The following is a 17,778-nucleotide window of genomic DNA, read 5'->3' as shown; positions in this document are numbered from 1 at the left end:
TGTTTTGAGGTTGTGTGTTTTTTTGTGTGTGACATTTGCTTTTCTCCAATCAATCATTACTTCCCAAGGAGAAAATGAGAGTATTGTGTGTTCTGTCCTCCTGGGTGAGGGTCGTGGTGGAACAGGATGGATCCTGGGTACTGTAGTCTCAGGCTAAGAGATGGTGGCCACACGCGCCGGAGAGCCTCAGCTATGTATCTGACATAATACTTGATTCAGTTGAAGGTCAAAATGTATCTTTGCCTTGCGTAATGACTTTTTGCACAGTGCTAGCTGTAGGTCTTATTTGTGTATGTTATTGGTGCTGTTACCTGTACTAATGAGGTTATTGGCTGTTGGGAAGGAGTGAGTGTTTACTATGGTGAACTGTGATCACCTGTATTCAAATCTAATAAAGGAAAACTAACTTATAGTCTATGGTTGTCATGGTGGTTTTTTCTTTTTCATATGGAATACATTTTATTGCAAGTCTTTTAGATCTTATTGATATCTTTCAGCAAAACTCACTGGAGTCCCGTGAAACTACAAACTCAGTATAATTCACAATTCTTGACTGATCACGCCCTGATCCCCTACGACAGTAATAATAGTACCAGTGAATTCCTGAGTAACTCTGCTATATTCTGTCAGGAGAGTCTAGTAAGTGTGGAGAGGCAGTTTGTCTGATGACTGGAAAGTGATAGTCCCTCAATGCTCCCATTCCTCAACCTACACATGATCAAAGAGGCATTAGGTTTTGTTTTTTTTCCCTCCAGGATTTTCAACTTCAACTGTCTTAAGAGGGATGAGGCAGATCAGAGTGAGGAATCCATTGCCTCTTTGTTTTTCTCTGTGTCTTACTTTCATATCGTCCCCTTGGCTCTGTCAACTCTATTACCATCCTACCAACAAATATGGAAGACAAATTGAGTTGCATGCACCCAATACCCATCACAATTATAGCAGGCCCAATAAGAAAATGACTCATTTGGCGGTATAATTGGAAATGCGCCTCGCCTGGTCTCTCCGGCCTCCCAGAGGGCTTTGCTCATTTGTGGAGGCACGCTAGGATGGCTAATTCCTGTGCTAATCACTGACAAACTGCAGAATCAGGTCCTTCCTCGGCTGCTGGAGCGGAGAGGAGCGGGATTGTTTGGAGAAAGTTGGAGGGAATTGCTTTATACTGGGTAGTGGCTTGTGTTCAGAATGATGTTTGGGTTTTTTCCCACAGGTTTATAATGAACACAGGAACTCCATCACAATAAAATACGTTTTTATTACCAACAGATATTCAAGATTGGGTCTATTTATTCCCCTTCACTGGTCAGCAGAAACAGGCACGCTTGTATTCAAATAAACGGAAAATACACAAAATAGACCAAGTTGGCAAATAAGATTTCTTTGTAAAACTTCCAAAATTACAACAAAATGTGTTGCTGCTGAAATACAGTTCATTAGTCTCTTCATGCCTTAAGACTCAGTAAAGTCCAGTCTAAGAGCATCTCTAGACTGGCATCTTTCAAAGACCTAAGATATCAAGAACCAGACCACAAGAACAGGGGTGGGTTTGTTCGTCTTCCTCTTGTCCCGGGTCCAGCCTTCGGCTTCATTCTACAGCCTTATACAGGTCCAGAGACCCGTATAAACATCCATGACCCAGTTCTGTCCTGTTCCGGCCTGGACCGGCCCGGCCCACTCTCCTCCCGGCTCCTGTCACTCCGGAACCGCACCGTCGCTGAAGGAGTTCTTCCCGAACATGGACCGGTACAGTTCGGTTCTGCACCGATGGGAAAAGAAGCACAAAAAAAAAAAAAAACAGGTTCAAACTTTACCTTCCTTTCATTGAAAAGACGGCAACGTCTGCAAATTAAAATGTCCCCGCCGAGCCGCCGGTAAGTGTAGCCGGCAGAGCGGAGAGGATATTTGAATGTGACAGAGGAGGAAATCACCGGGTGAGATGGGAGACGGAGAGAGAGAGAGGGGGCGAGAGAGAAGAAGACGACCGGGGAGGAGAAGGGACTCAATCACGCACCAGGAGAAGGAATAATTCCACATTCATGTGTCTCGACGACTTGATGGCACTTCAGAGACAATGCCTGTGACCCAGTTGCGGGATTCCAATTAGGAGGGTATATGCAACAGTTGAGATGAGGGGAGAGTGGGGGTCTTTACGGAGCCCCAGGGCTGTCTGATTACTGCCTCCACACAAGTGTCTGTGGCCATGACAAAAAGCAGACACGCGCCCGGGGACCGGCGGGTCCCAGCTGCTGCGCGTCTCTCCAGACGGCAGGGCTCATCTCCACTCCTCCTCCTCCTCTTCCTCGCTCATTTCAATCAGACGCTCAGTGCAAAACGGCCCGTCTGACAGATGCTATCTGATTGTGTATGTGCGACTCATTCTTCAAATGTTTTCTATACTCGTAGATCATGATGGGCAGACGATGCCTCCTCCTGCGTCTTCGGAGGGGAGAAGGTGAACATGTGACACAGTGGAAGAGACACTAGATGGCAGTGTGTGAAGACGCCAACAGTGACATCAATCGCTTTTCTGTGGTGACTTCACTACTGTTGGACTTGCCATAGACATTTACGGCACACTGCACACATTCTCTGGATTTAATTGATTTACGTGTAGCCTAATGAGTGAACGACAGTGCAGCTAAATACTGTATGTCTTGTGTGTGAGGGTCTTATGTGTGGGTCCAGTGTGTGTGGGTCCAGTGTGTGTGGGTCCAGTGTGTGTGGGTCCAGTGTGTGTATGCCCAGTGTGTGAGGGTCCAGTGTGTGTGGGTCCAGTGTGTGTGGGTCCAGTGTGTGAGGGTCCAGTGTGTGTGGGTCCAGTGTGTGTGGGTCCAGTGTGTGTATGCCCAGTGTGTGAGGGTCCAGTGTGTGTGGGTCCAGTGTGTGTGGGTCCAGTGTGTGAGGGTCCAGTGTGTGTGGGTCCAGTGTGTGTGGGTCCAGTGTGTGTATGCCCAGTGTGTGAGGGTCCAGTGTGTGTGGGTCCAGTGTGTGTGGGTCCAGTGTGTGTGGGTCCAGTGTGTGTGGGCCCAGTGTGTGAGGGCCCAGTGTGTGTGAGGGCCCAGTGTGTGTGTGGGCCCAGTGTGTGAGGGCCCAGTGTGTGAGGGCCCAGTGTGTGTGTGTGTGTGGGCCCAGTGTGTGAGGGCCCAGTGTGTGTGTGTGTGGGCCCAGTGTGTGTGGGCCCAGTGTGTGTGTGGGTCCAGTGTGTGAGGGTCCAGTGTGTGAAGGTCCAGTGTGTGAGGGTCCAGTGTGTGAGGGCCCAGTGTGTGTGGGTCCAGTGTGTGTGGGCCCAGTGTGTGTGTGGGCCCAGTGTGTGTGTGGGCCCAGTGTGTGTGGGTCCAGTGTGTGTGGGTCCAGTGTGTGAGGGTCCAGTGTGTGAGGGCCCAAAGTGTGTGGGTCAGTGTGTGCGGCTCTGTGTGTGGATGTTTAATCCGGAGAGGCCAGCCCTGCGAGTTAAAGAGGGGCCACATCCCCCCCCAGGGGGCGGGCAGCCAGCCACAGGCGGGGCTTAATCCCCAATCCCTATTTGAAATGCGCCACCAGGGTCAAGGATTACAATACACTCTGATCATCACCACATAATGCATACATTCTCATTCTGCCAGTACTTGGTAAACATCGGCTGGGGAATACTGAGTACCAGTGGGCCAGGGGAGAGGCTAATTCAAAACCCAGCCTGGTGCAGAGAGCGTGTGTGAGCGTGTGTGTATGTGTGAGTGTGTGAGAGAGAGAGAGAAAGGGAGAGCGAGAGGTGGAGAGGGAATAAGAGAAACAAGGAAAAACAGAAACAGAGTGTGTGTGTGTGTGTGTGTGTGTGTGTGTGTGTGTGTGTGCGTGTGCGTGCGTGTGCGAGAGAGAGAGAAAGAGAGGGAATGGGAGAGAGAGAGAGAGAGTGAGAAACACAAAGGAAAAACGGAGAAGCTTTAGTCGTGTTTACGGTCAGTCTAAAAATCACAGGCAATTTGACCCCCCCCCCCCCACACACACACACACACACACACAAAAAAAAGGGTGACGTTGACCCCCCCCCCCCGCCTCACCTGCGACTGGAGCCTCATAATAAATCTATCCATATCATGCGGAATGTGTAATGTGCACCTGCATAGACGTTCCTGGTCGTGACTGTGTGCATTGCAGAGCAGGTGAGGGATGGGGGGGGTGAGCTCTGCCCCTCCCTGCCTGACATTAACATTCATGGAAGCGGTGGAGCGTGGCGGGCTTCGTCGCCTCGTCTGCGTTGAGATACGGTAATGGAGGGGAGCAGGGGGGGAGGGGTTGGGGGGCGGGTTTTTGTGCCAGGGCGTTCATTCACAAAGGTCACCCGGTCTAGGATTGTGGGAAAGATCAACGCCGGCCAGGGCTCAGCTCTGGCAATACGTTACTGTTATTACTGTAGGTCATTGATTGGTATGGAGATGAGGCGGCGCCCGGGCGGGGGGCGGGCCAGCAGACGGGCGAAGGTCAGCCCATTGTCAGGTCATTACCCCCCGGTCTGGAACACCCGCTGACATGTCTCAGTAAACACACACACACACACACACACACACACACAGGCAGCCCTCGCCATCGTCCACCTATGGGCAGGGAGCTTCAGAGATAACCTGATTCTGTCCAGCGCGTGTGCGCCTGTGTGTGTGCGTGTGTGCCTGTGTGTGTGTGTGTCAGATCTATTGATCGAGGAATGGTCTGGTCTGACTAAGGAACACTGAGGTCTGTGACTAACGGCCAGAAGGTAATGAAGGTGGAGGGAGGGAGGGAGGGAGGGAGAGAGAGAAGGAGAGAGAGTGAAAGAAAGAGAGAGAGTGAAAGAAAGAGAGAGCGGGAGAAGGAGAGAGTGAAAGAGAGAGAGTGTGAGAGAGAGAGAGAGAGAGGGAGAAGGAGAGAGAGTGAAAGAGAGAGAGAGAGAGAGAGAGAGAGAGAGAGAGTGAAAGAGAGAGAGAGAGAATCGAGGGTAGGCCGAAGAACAGGTCAATACGGACATGCCAGAGCCGGACATGCCAGAGCTCTACCTCACACTAGTCATACATCAATAAGAAGCTACTCACCGTGCATCATCATTCATAGAACTGTGGTCGATGGGGGCCATGAAATTCAGCAGCTTACTGTGGATGTGGAACCTGCAGCAGAGCAAACACCCCCCGTCAGACCCAGCAGATTACTATTATACTGTAATTGGCATTTTGTGGTATTTACAGTGTGTCCATTTGTTTAGTGTGTCCATTTATTGTCCATTTCTACGTGAGTTGTGGGTTTGAGTGCGTTTCTCATTGTGTAGCGCATCTGGGTCTACAAGATAGAACATAAAGAAACGCAATAGACACAAAAGACGAGCTGACCTTTCCGCTCTGAATAAACCGAGGAGTTGCAATTACCGATTTTCCTTTGACAAATGTTTCTATATCTAAACAGTCCATTTGAGTTCTCCAAAATTCAATCAGACCTCATGGAAGTGCATATTTTAATGGCTATCCTTGTAGCTAGAAAATGACATGGAAGAACTCAGCAGGGGGCATGTGGTCATTAATTGAAATAGTCAAATAATATTGGGCCATGGACACATTAGCGCCGTTTTCAAACCTCTAAGCCTTTTTACATTTGATATGTGGAGCGATCGCTCGCTTCCCCAAAAAACCTACACCCCAGCTTTTTGGGGGGGACCTGAGTGTCTTGTAACCTGATGTGCGTGTTTGCATCGCATAACCATCTGGGAACTCTCCATTGGAAACTGTTTGGAAAAGAGTGGGCACTTTCAAAAATACTTGGCAGGCGATTGGATGAACCGTCTGTCTATCCTGCGCTAACTTCAACCGCTCCTCGCCGTCGTCACACCTAAACCCCGCCCAGCGTAGCTGTTTGTATATCAAAAGTCCTCAGAACCAACGCTGATCTGACACAAACGGATCTCTATGGAGAGTATCCAGACTGATTTGCGATACACATAATGCGAGCTCGTGAACTCAGGATGGTCTCACGAGTGTTTTGTGCGCTCAAGAGCTCAAGCTGAAAATTTGGCACATTTTTATGGCAACAAAAGACTTCCTGCTTTTCATTGTAAAAAAAAAAAAAAAAAAAGCAAAAAAAAAAAAGCAAATAAAAAAGCTAGAGTGTGACCACGGCTTTAATCAAGCAACGTTGTTGATCTGGGCTGAGTTTCCCAGAGGCATCGTAGCGCAAGGTTCCTCATAGCGCTATGATGAACAGCGTAGCTTACGATGAACGTAGCGCTACGATGCCTCTGGGAAACTCAGCCCTGTCCCTTTTCTCCAGCGTACCTGACTTTGCGTCCCTTGCTGGCCTTGGTGTCCACTTTCTTCTTAATCTTACTGCGTAGTTTCTGGATGGCCAGCCACTGCCTGAGAGGGTCACACACAGGATGAGAGGAGCTCGACTGTAAGCTACAGTCCGACACACACAATTTCTGCTTTTTGTTCTATTTATTTTAATTTTGCTTTCATAGTGGTGTTTATAATATAGCTTATTGCTGTATTCTGTATTTGTACTTTGCTTGTGTTCACCAAGCATTTTCTAAAAAACATTTTTTTAAATTCTCAAAAAATGAACCTGCATAAACAGGATAAACTAAATAAAATACATTTTAAACAACAAACAACATCCAGGCCTGGCCGGAGATCTCACCTTCCCATGGCCACCTGGTCATTGGGATCAGCAGCACTCGTCTTGCGTTCAATGAGTTCTCGCAGGAGCTGGAACAAGAAAGAGGAGAGAGGTGAGGGGGGGGGGGGAGGCACTTCAGGAGATACACATAACCCCCACCCACCCCATCACACACACTACACCCCGTCCCTCTCTCTGTGTCTCTCCACAAAGTCCCGGACGCTGGACGACACCTCGGCTAGCTGGACGGGACATCGCAGCTCTCGGTCAATCGCCATCTCCGGACGGAGAGCCCCCATTCACAGCAGCAGGGGCTGGTCTGGGGGCGGAGCCTCTGCAGGCTGGGCCTTCATTAGTCCCCGGCCGTTCCTGCAGGATCCACCACCCCCCCACCCCACTCCCTCCCCCTCCGTGAGATAACATCTTGACTGACTGGACCATTTTGTTTGGATCTGGCTCCCTGCAGACCCCTCCCTGACCCCCATCTGGGAAGAATCTTCATCAATGTCCCCAATTAACCCTTCGCTGTCTCTGCATGCCCCCTTCCAGGCACGCTGGGATAGAGCGAGCACGTGATGAGAGGAGAGAGAGAGCAAGAGAGAGGAAGAGAGAGAGACGGAGAAATAGAGAGAAAGAGACAGAAAGAGAGAGACAGAGAAAAAGAGTGAGACAAAGAGAGAGAGAGAGACAGAACGAGAGGGACAGAGAGAGCGAGAGAGAGAGAAAGAGAGGCTATAAGGAACCTATTGATGACACACACAGTAGCCCCACAAGAGCCCCACCCCCACCCACACACACACACACACACACACAGAGGAGTCAGCATCGCACAGACACACAAACGCAGCCATGATTTATGGTATGCGGAGAGTTGCTGACTAAAAGGGTTTGGGTAGAATGCAAACCCCAGCCCAGCGCTTGGCTGCGGTGAGAGGTTGGCCACATTAAAATGCATGCATAACAGGAGCGCTACTGGAGCGTGGAGCACCAGCTCCCGGAGGGGCAGCTCTCTGTGCGCCGCCTTCCCCCCAGGCATGCACTCTCGCTGGGCCGGAGGGAGGGGCCCGGGACGGCGTCCTCCCTGAAGGACTAAGTCCCGAAACAAGGACAACGCTGGCGTTTCACGCTGCATAGTGCCACCCTACAGCCTGGAGTATGATAAGACAAGTCTTATTACTCATGTCGTTTCATGTACCACTGTTAAGCGTACATGTGTATCTCATGTGTATCTTGTGGAAAAAGTTCATTATTTTACGTAATTTAATTCAAAAAGTGAAACGTTCATGTATTCTAGATTACACAAAGTGAAATATTTCAGGACTTTTTTGTTTTAATCTTTATGATTGTACAGTATGTTCAGTATGTTCATTCACATGTAGTATATGCACAGACTCAATACTTGATGGGGGCTCCTTTTGCACAAATTACTGCCTCAACGTGGAGCGTGACATGGAGGCACTCAGCCTTGAAATATTTCACTTAATGTGTAATTAATCTATATTATATGAAAGTTTCACTTTTTTGAATTAAATTACGGAAAATAATGAACTTTTCCACAATATTCTATTTTTTTTTAGATGCACCTGTATGGTTCCAACAGGTATATATTATCTGGAGAGAGAGAGAGAGAGAGAGAGAGAGTGATGTCATGTCCTGGTGGGGATCTAGACTCGGGGGAGACATCGCGGCCGGACGGGGGTGGGGGGTGCCGGACGGGGGTGGGGGGCCCGGAGGATGGCGGGGGTCCGGACGAGGGCGGGGGTCCAGACAGGGGCGGGGGGCCGGGCCGCCGAAGGCTCACCTGGTGATAGAAGTCGTCGTCGTCGAAGATCTCCTCGTCCAGGTCTTTGAGGTGGCTGTTGGCTTTCAGCAGCTGCTCTGCCGCCTGGGAGGAGAGGAGGAGGAGGAGGAGGAGGAGGAGGGACGGAGGGATGAGGAAGAGAGACAGAGGGGAGGGCGAACGAGAGCGAGAGAGCTCTCTGTCATGTAGCAGCGCAGGAGGTGAGGCCATAAACTCCAGATGTAGCCCCCTAGATAAACAGGCTTGCTCTCCAGATAAAGTGACAGCGCCCCGGCAGGGAGAGAACGATGGTCGGAACCCGGGGCCCTAATCTACACCGCTGAAACAAGCGCTCTCCCAAGAACGTATTAACCAACCGTAATGCTGCCTGCTTTGAATCATTTTGGGACGGTGCGCGGCCTACATTTCAGGTTAATATAGTTCATATGCTGCGGCTGGCTGGCTAGATTCAATTAAGATACTGAGCTAATGTATCTCACTCAGTTAGTGCTGTAACAGCTTAATGCCCTCGTCCTGATACAAGCTCGCATGGCCCTGACAGCGTTGACACCCTCCAACCTCCAGAGGCCCTCTCTTAGCTGGAGAACTTCTAGGAGAAGAAACTTTAGTCATAGTTGGAATGAGCTCTCTTGCAGTACGTAAAAAAAAGAAAAGGACTTTGTGAGAAGAAGCCACCGACAAACGTGTCCTACGTGTGTCAGAGCATAAGGAGGAGGAAACGTGAGGTCACTCGCGACGTACGTGTGGCCCACTTCTATTGGACCCAGCGTAGCAGTGGTTCTGGACAGAGTGTGAATGCATGACTTCTTTTTACGTTCCTGGTCATGTGTATCCCCCCCCCGGACTCCTGGCCCCCTGGCCCACTGGCCTCACCTCTCCCTCTGCCTCGCCGTTGGGCTCAGGCTGGGGGGCCGATGCCTCGGGCCGCCCCAGGACCCGGTACTCTGAGCGCCGGGTCTGCGTGCGCCTCAGCAGCCTGTCCTGGTCCATCAGCACCTGCTCCACCTGGGTCAGGATGCTCCGGTCAAACGCCCCGAAGCCCTGCGCCCAGCAGAGAGAGGGGGAAAGAGGGGGAGAGAGAGAGAGAGAGAGAGAGAGAGAGGGAGGGGGAGGGGGGCGAGAGAGGGGGAGAGAGAGAGAGAGAGAGAGAGAGAGAGAGAGGGAGAGAGGAGAGAGGAGAGAGAGAGGGGGGTTGGGGAGAGAGGGAGAGAGGGAGAGAGAGAGAGGGAGCGAGAGAGGGGGGAAGAGAGAGAGAATAAGAGAAAGGGAGAGAGAGAGAGAAGAGAGAGAGGGTGAGAGAGAGAGAGAGAGGGAGGGAGGGAGAGACAGAGGTCAATAATCAATGTTACTGGCATCCACAATAAATTAAGAAATGATGATCAAGTGGCTGAAAATTTCTCAGCCTCAGATTGTAAAACATAAGAGCAAGTAATCAAGTTAACGCTTGGTTTATGAGCACTATGGGATTCCAGTGCTGGGAAAAGGTGTTCTTCTGGGACTGACCGTAGCATTATGCACAATGTGTAGACGGATGAACACTCACTTTCTTTCTTCCAGTCTCTCTCTCACACACGCACACGCACACGCACACGCGCACACACACACACACACACACACACACACACACACACACACACACACACACACACACACACACGGGGGGGGGGGGGGGTTGCAGACCTTGCTGCCCTTCCCCATGGTCAGACGGGTCTTGTCGTGCCACTTCTGCAGCGTGGCGTCCCGGTACGGCTGGAAGGCGGCGAAGCGCTTGGCCATGAAGTCCGGGTACGCCGCCATCTCCAGCTTGCGCTTGGGAGGCCCCGCCTCCCCTCCTCCTCCTCCTCCTCCTCCTCCTCCTCCTCCCCCTCCTCCTCCTCCTCCTGACTGCTCGGCTCCCGGCTCGTCCAGCTCCTCCTCGTCGCTGATGATCTCCTCGTCCTCGCTGGAGAGGACGCAGACGCGCAAAACATTACACAGACACAGACGTTAATGATGCACAGAGAGATCCGCCATCTACGAGAAGTAGCGCCATGGTGGCGGTTTGCGGAAGTGGAGCCGGCGCAGAAACCAGCACGGGGACTTCCTGTCTAGCCTGGAGCATCGGGAGATGAGAGTCTGACCTGTGCGCTCCCCAGGTCTTGCCCAGGGAGATGGGTCTGGTGTCGGGCTTCTGGTAGAGCAGCTGGTCCTGCAGCTCCAGCAGGGACCTCTGAAGGGCCTTCAGGGCTTTGTGACCTGAGAGAGATCGAATCAAATCCAGCTTTATTTATACAGCACATTTCCTACACAAAGGCAACACAATGCGCTGCACAGAAAGAAAAGGGGGGAGAACATGCATATATACTGATCAAATCAAATCAAACTTTATTTTTTGTAAAGGTGATCCCACTGGTAACTTTGCAGAGGGAGGCAAAAACCGTTCACCCAGAGAAAGAGAGAAAGAGAGAAAGAGAGAGAGAGAGAGAGAGAGAGAGAGAGAGAGAGCAGCACATCTAGGCCTATTACAGTACAACACAGGGCAGGGAGTCAACATGCTGTGGCTCACTAGGGCTATTAGTAGGGATGCACCGATATGAACATTTTGGCCGATACCGCTAACAGATTACATTGCTGCCATGGCTGATAACCGATATTTACTGATGTCGATATGATCTGTATAAAAACAAGTTTCTATGATAATCAAATGCTATACGTACTGAAAAACACATGGAAACATCGTCTCTATTTCCAAAACATTCGAAAAAGCCGATAAATCAGATTGACTGCATTGTTTCCTCTCAAAAACAACAGACAACAGCAGCTAAACAGAAATAATTATTGTCTGTTCACATTGATCCCGTTTTGCACATCGGACCGATACCGATATATTAAAAGATGACCAAAAAATCGTCCGATACCGATATGACTGCTGATATATCGTGCATCCCTAGCTAATAGGCTATAGATAATCGCCAACATATTTCAATGCTGATAGCTTAGGGTTGAAGGTTGAACTGTATGCCTCCTGTGTTAACCTGGGTGGGAGGGAGGCTTTATTTCTATCTAAAACTAAATTACTGAAATATTAAACAACGTGAAGAAGCAAGATGATGATAAACAACCGCAAATTAGCATTGGGCGTGGCCACGTACTGTACATGCATGAGCAGCGCACATGTGCAGACAGACCCAATTTTTTACCTTCGCCCCAGCGACAGCGCAGGGCGAGAGGTAATGTTTTTGGTGATTTTCACGAAACTCAGTGGAAGGCTGTAGCATGGGCCACCGTAGAACCCAGGAGATTTTGGATCCGAATCACGGGGCGGGTCTATGAGCCACCTGAACACAGAAGGTCATTCACCTCCATTCATTTTTTGGACCAGGATTACGCAAAAACTAGACCTCCCAGTGGAGGGGTGTAGCATGGGCCAATTTAGAACCCATTCCATTTTGGAGCGGATCCGAATCATGGGGTAGGTCCATGAGCTGCCCAAACATGCCTGCCATTCACCTCTATTCATTTTTTGGTCACAAAGACGAGGGGTTTAGACGGGCATAAAGCTGTTGACCTAACAAATGCAGAGATACCAAACGTCCTGCTTGCTTGCACATGCGCGCACAGAGCCACAAAACGCATCCATGGGCGGAGGTCTGTGCTCTCTGAGCAACATTTCTAGATGTGGATATTTTTGTGGAGCAACCAACCGACCGACCGAACGACCGATCGACCTACGGAGCTACATAACTGTTGGTCGCAGCTACAAATACCTCCGCTTGTCCAACAATTGAACAGCAAGTTACACCCCCCCCCCCAGCGTGACTGATTAAAATCTTTTCAAGCAGATCCTCCTTTGGTATTGTTAGTCCACGTCCATTAAAACATGCCGCAAATTCTCAAGACTTTGCCCTCCAAATCACGGGGCGTCGGAGAAGAAAAGAGGTGGGGAATACTTATGACTCCGTCCTCTTCAAGTTTAATCAAAAGTACACTGGCACGCCACAACCTCCTCCCTCCCTCTCATAATAATGGGCCGCTAAAAATTCAGGAGGCAGGCTACACATCAATCACTCGCCAGATTTGAGTCCAATGCAATAAATATGCAAATGAGGAGAAGCCAGTGTCTCGTAGCTTTGAGATCAGCGCAAGCAGGGAAAAAAGGGAAAACTGTATTAATTGCCCATGGCCAGAGGAATCCTATTACTGTGGGCATTGATTATAAAATTGTGTGAGTGATTTTCATGAGGGAGGTGGACTGCCATGCCTCCGGCATAATAGAGGGGAGAGAGAAAAAGGATTGGAGAATCAGGCAAAATCGGTCATGTTTAAACAATAACGAAGAAAAAGCAAAATAGCAGCTCAAATGGGATACCACCAGGAGACCCATTGATTAAAATGTCCAAAATCAAATGGTTGTGAAAATATTATTTCACTGTTATGATATCCTTCTTGTAGCCGACTCACTGGTACTAGAACACAATTTTGATTCTCATCACATTTGCAGTTCTTTATTTTTTACAAATAAACTTTGTAAAACAGACATCGTTTTTTTTTTTTTAATTACCACTTACAGTCAATTTATATTCAGAGAGACAGAAGTCACGCACCATGTCACAGAGAAAAAATTATGCCATCATATACTGTTGTGCAGTGTGATTGGCTTGCTGAACAAAAGGTTATGAAATATTGATTGCACACATGGTACATAAACTGGGCTCATGCACCCAGACGTATCAAAAAAGTATAAATAAGCCTGAGTTACTTGGATTGAATATAGAAGGAATTGTGAAAATGTTCCTACATTTGTGTATGAGAGATATGACAAGGATAGATATCATTGATATCCTGACAAGAGCAAGGGGGAAAAGACTAACAGCGAACCATAAGTGAAAATAGGAACTCACTGTTCTTCAATGCTCCGGCAAACTGTGCTCCGCCCCTCTTTTTGAACTCTGGGAAGGTCTGTTGCTGTGGAAGCTGATTGGCTGTCACAAGAGCTTTCTGGATTTTGATTCGTCCCTCAAGTAGTTGGTCCCAAAGAGCTGTATATAGTTGAAACATAATGATGATGAAACATGGGCATCTACAGCTGGGGAAGGTTCACTTTGGACAGCCAGGTTCAAATGTTTGGTGCCGCTTCATGGGAAAGAATAAAACACTACATACATCATAATCATAATCCCATACATCACATACATACCCAGTTGGTCTTTCACAGCCTTCCCTTTCTCCACCTCTTCGTCAACTTTCTCCTTAGAGAAGGTCATCACAGCTCCGGCATCCTCTTCATCATCCTCCTCCTCCTCCTCAGCTTCATCCTCCTCTTCCTCACTCTCTCCATCCTCCTCTTCCTCACTCTCTCCGTCCTCCTCCTCGCTGTCCCCCAGGTCGTCCATCCCCTCCGTCAGCTTCTGGAAGTCTGTCACCGTGGGCAACGTTATGTCCGTCCTCTTCATCTTCGAGACCAAGCCCCTGATTTCAGACAGGCCATTCTGAACACTAGTCCCCAATTCATCATCTTCCTCATCATCATCATCATTATCATCATCAACATCATTTTCATCTTCATCTATGGCATCACACGCCTCCTTCTCCTCTTCCTCCTCCTCTTCTTTTTCACGTGCGTCCTCATCAACCTCCTCTTCCTCCTCATCATCATCATCATCTTCCTCCTCTCCTAAAACACCAAAATTGAACATAATTCAAGCAATCAATCAATACACAAAATGCCAAGAGAGTGAAAACAAAAGACAAGAGACAGGGTCGTTCCCTATCATTGTATACGGCCAACTACTGTAGACTAGACAAAGATATAGAACGAATTCAACTAAAGCAGCACGTAAAACGGACAGGATATTTATGTCCTAGCCCTCAGTATGAGCCTGCAGTGTACACATCAGCTTAATCAGTGGTCCACTTGGTTTACATTGATTAGCTGGCCTCGTGTTTGACTTGCAAATCTCTACCTTAATCACGGCATTTTGTTTTGGATAAACAGGGATTAGTTTAATTAACAGCACCGCACTGTTTTTAACAACCAGAGTGGCTGCCACTTCCAGACTGAAGCTATTACTTTTCTACTTTTCTAATATGCGTTGTTGTGATAAATCCATCAACTGTGATAAAAGTCCATGTGATGTGATGCAAAGCTATGCATACGGAGCTACAATTTATATTCTAACAATGTCACTGGTGAGGCTCCGGCTTAGTTCAGCTCATCAGATGTGTTGAGTATCATGGTAGACATACTCAGATCAGATCAGATCTCAGAGCCTCGGCTGAAATATTAGACAAATATGTTGTTGCAGCTTCAGTATTCAATCTAACAGCATCTTCTATACCTCTTTCAAAACCACAAGAGGGCAGAATTCTACAGATGTCTCTTTCAATTAATCATCCATTCCCATGAGGATGAATGACTGATAACTATTGATCTCTGACGCTGGGAAGTCAAAGAAGGGTTTCTGTTTTCACCAGCCTATCCCATCCAATTAGTGATAACTTTTAAGGGGAAAAGGTGCATGTTTGCATGGCCAGAATCTACCATCTCGCCTCTGTCATGGGGCGGTATGATATTTCTCTAGCCTTGTGTGTCCATCAGAGAAACATTCAGGCTATAAAACACTCATGCTTCAACTCACCGGAGCCTTCCATCTCCCTCTGCAGCTCTTTACGGGAGGTTGCCTTGCCGAGGTACCGTCGGTCGGTCTCTGGCAGCAGAGCTGTGGCCTGCTTCCGCAGTCCACTCAAGGCCACCCCATCTTCGCCATCATCATCATCGCCCTCATCAAACAACTCTATCTTGGCTTTCGTCTCTGAAAGGAGCACACATGTAAGATATTTAAATCTGAGACAAAAGGACAAGGCTAATCTGATCATGCTGATACTCATGATGACAACAAGTATCAAGCTATAACATCCCTAGAAGAGCTAACTTCATGCCATGATAGAAAATGTCCCTTGCGAGCTACTGTAACTGTAACTATGGTCAGGTAATTTAACAGCTCCAATCATATCCAGGCAACAGCATCAAGTAATAAAAAACAGTAACCAAGACATTTTAGCAAACACAATAATATGAATTATGCTTCAGCCAAGTTACATCTACATCAAATCTAGCTTGTACGTGAATCTGGTTAACATCAGTTCTATCCAGCTAATATTTCACTGCACATCATAATTGTATGAACGAGTATGTGAAGAATAAAACTGACTATGACTGCAGGGCTACTGTAATGTGAGCTATCTGACAGTATCTAGCTAACGATCCCCCCCAAAACTAGTAAATGAACTGAAGTTTATTCTAGTACTGGTAGTTAGCCCCTCCGTTCTGCCGGCTAGCATGGGGCTAGCTCGGTATGCTAATCACTGTTTGCAGGCAAGCACCGCTGAATGTTTGTACAGAAAAGGTTAGTAATATATGGCATACCCTCATCTTGATCATCCTCCGGGTCCACAAACTTCGGGAGAGGGTTTAATAATTCCTCAAGCTGCTGTGATATAGAGCCAGCCATCGTGCAGCGTACACGCTGTTAGTGCTACGTCATCAGGACGCGACTGATAAACTGTGTCTCGGTTTGGATGCCAGGGTAGCGTAGGCGGGCGGGCGTTTCCCTTTTTGGACTAGCCTGTTCCTTTTGTCCAGACGTGACAACTGCACCCGCCCGAGCTACTGTTGAACTAAAATGATGTGTACATAATAGAAAATAGCTTTAATATAGAAATGATTGCATCGCAGTTCAAAGTCTGTCACCAGACGTAGCCTACATTGTAGCCTAGGTAGGTAGGTCCTTTATTGATCCCCGTGGGGAAGTTACAGTAAATCGTCCTCACCCATGATACATTAGGAAGATAGTTTCTTCTTTTGTAGCTAACCTGCACTACTTTATTGAAAACCTTCACTACTAATTAAAATATAATATATAGGCTAATGCAAATCTTAAAACGCATGTAAATCAATGAACTTGTATGTCCTGGTAGGAGAGCACCTGATGAGGAGTACGTGTATGCTCCGTGTCCATGAAAAATTGTATATTGCCCAACAAGATGCTGTAAACAGGGGTTTTAGCTGTAGGCTAATAGCATACACAGACCAATTTGCATTAGCCCAGCTGTGCAATTAATGTTTTTTAAACACTGAATGAACATTTGGAATACATTCACCCCTTTGAACAAATAATTTAAGATCTGAAATATTGTAGTCAATGTGTTTTATTATACAGTGAATGTTCTAATATGCACTGGAGGTCACATAAGCTTTATCAGAACAATAAAATACATCACATGAAAGAAGTTGATATTTCAAAAAACATAGCAGCTGCTGGTGGCATATTTGACCATCAATGTTTAATAATTTGGGTTTTCATATAAAGACACAAAACCTTTTGGACTGTGACTGTTCAGTTCAGATATCTGCATGAATCTTTGCACAAGAGAGATATCATTTACAAATCAAACCCAGACCTGAACACTTACAATTCTACAACACATTTTGTGTTGTAGTAGTTCAGCAACTGAGGGTGCACTTCAGTATTTGTGCTGTGATCCTTATTTGGCAACTGTCTATTCATGTTTTCATATTGTCTCAAAGGTAACACAATATAATACAAACTAGCACAGTGAGGAACAAGACCATATTATAAATAGAATACATACAAAAGTTTGGTTTGTTGCTTGAAATATTTTCTCCATCTGAATCAAGAGGTTTCAAACAATGCTGATATTCAAACCCCTGAAGTACTGTAGAATTTACGTAAACAGTTGACTGTTCTCTACCGCCCCAACCCATAATCCAACGATTTTAGAAGATTGACTTCATCTTTAGATTCAAGTTTTTTTCTATCAACTAAAGGGTTATACAACTTTTTAAAGTTTTCCTTTTGAAGGCAAACTTGCAATAGAATTTGGCAACAAAAATACATTGAACTATACAGAGAAACAAAATGAAACAAGATGTAGTTATGATTTCAAAATAAATAATCACAAAAGCCACGAGGGAAGCTATGCTAAGCTATAAATAAATAAATAAATAAATAAATAAATACATGTTTTAGATGAAAAAGAGTTCTGAAAAATAATTCATATGTTGATATGTTATGATGGACCGTCAAAAGACACATTGGTCTGCTAAACATGACAGCGTGCTTCTACTCATACTGTTGTGTATTTAAATATAGCTGCAACATCAATATCATTGATAAGTTAGTTGGAGACAAAGGATGAATCAAATGTAGGCTATATAAATAACATAATACATACATAAATCAATAAGTACATAAATAAATGATTAAACAGATTAATAAATAAATAGATTAATTAATAAATAACACTCTTTCAGGACTTAATCATTCAAAGTCATTGTGTGCCTTATAGCTTGAACAGTCTCTGGA

The 17,778-nt window shown here is 47.0% G+C and overlaps 1 protein-coding gene across 1 annotated transcript; it reads right to left on the bottom strand.

Moving 5' to 3' along the window:
- Positions 1-1,289: 1,289 nt before the first annotated feature.
- On the bottom strand, positions 1,290-15,935 carry aatf (apoptosis antagonizing transcription factor). The gene is given in 13 exon segments (XM_084450077.1): positions 1,290-1,756; positions 5,043-5,114; positions 6,270-6,350; positions 6,634-6,701; positions 8,414-8,497; positions 9,287-9,454; positions 10,094-10,245; positions 10,248-10,312; positions 10,534-10,648; positions 13,294-13,431; positions 13,590-14,066; positions 15,031-15,204; positions 15,819-15,935. Coding segments are annotated over 13 exon segments (1,743 nt in total). The 5' UTR covers positions 15,904-15,935; the 3' UTR covers positions 1,290-1,692.
- Positions 15,936-17,778: the final 1,843 nt, after the last annotated feature.

This window comes from Borostomias antarcticus (genome assembly GCF_949987555.1).
Source record: "Borostomias antarcticus genome assembly, chromosome: 15".
Lineage (NCBI taxonomy): Eukaryota > Metazoa > Chordata > Actinopteri > Stomiiformes > Stomiidae > Borostomias > Borostomias antarcticus.
This window is presented reverse-complemented; position numbering and strand designations above follow the sequence as displayed.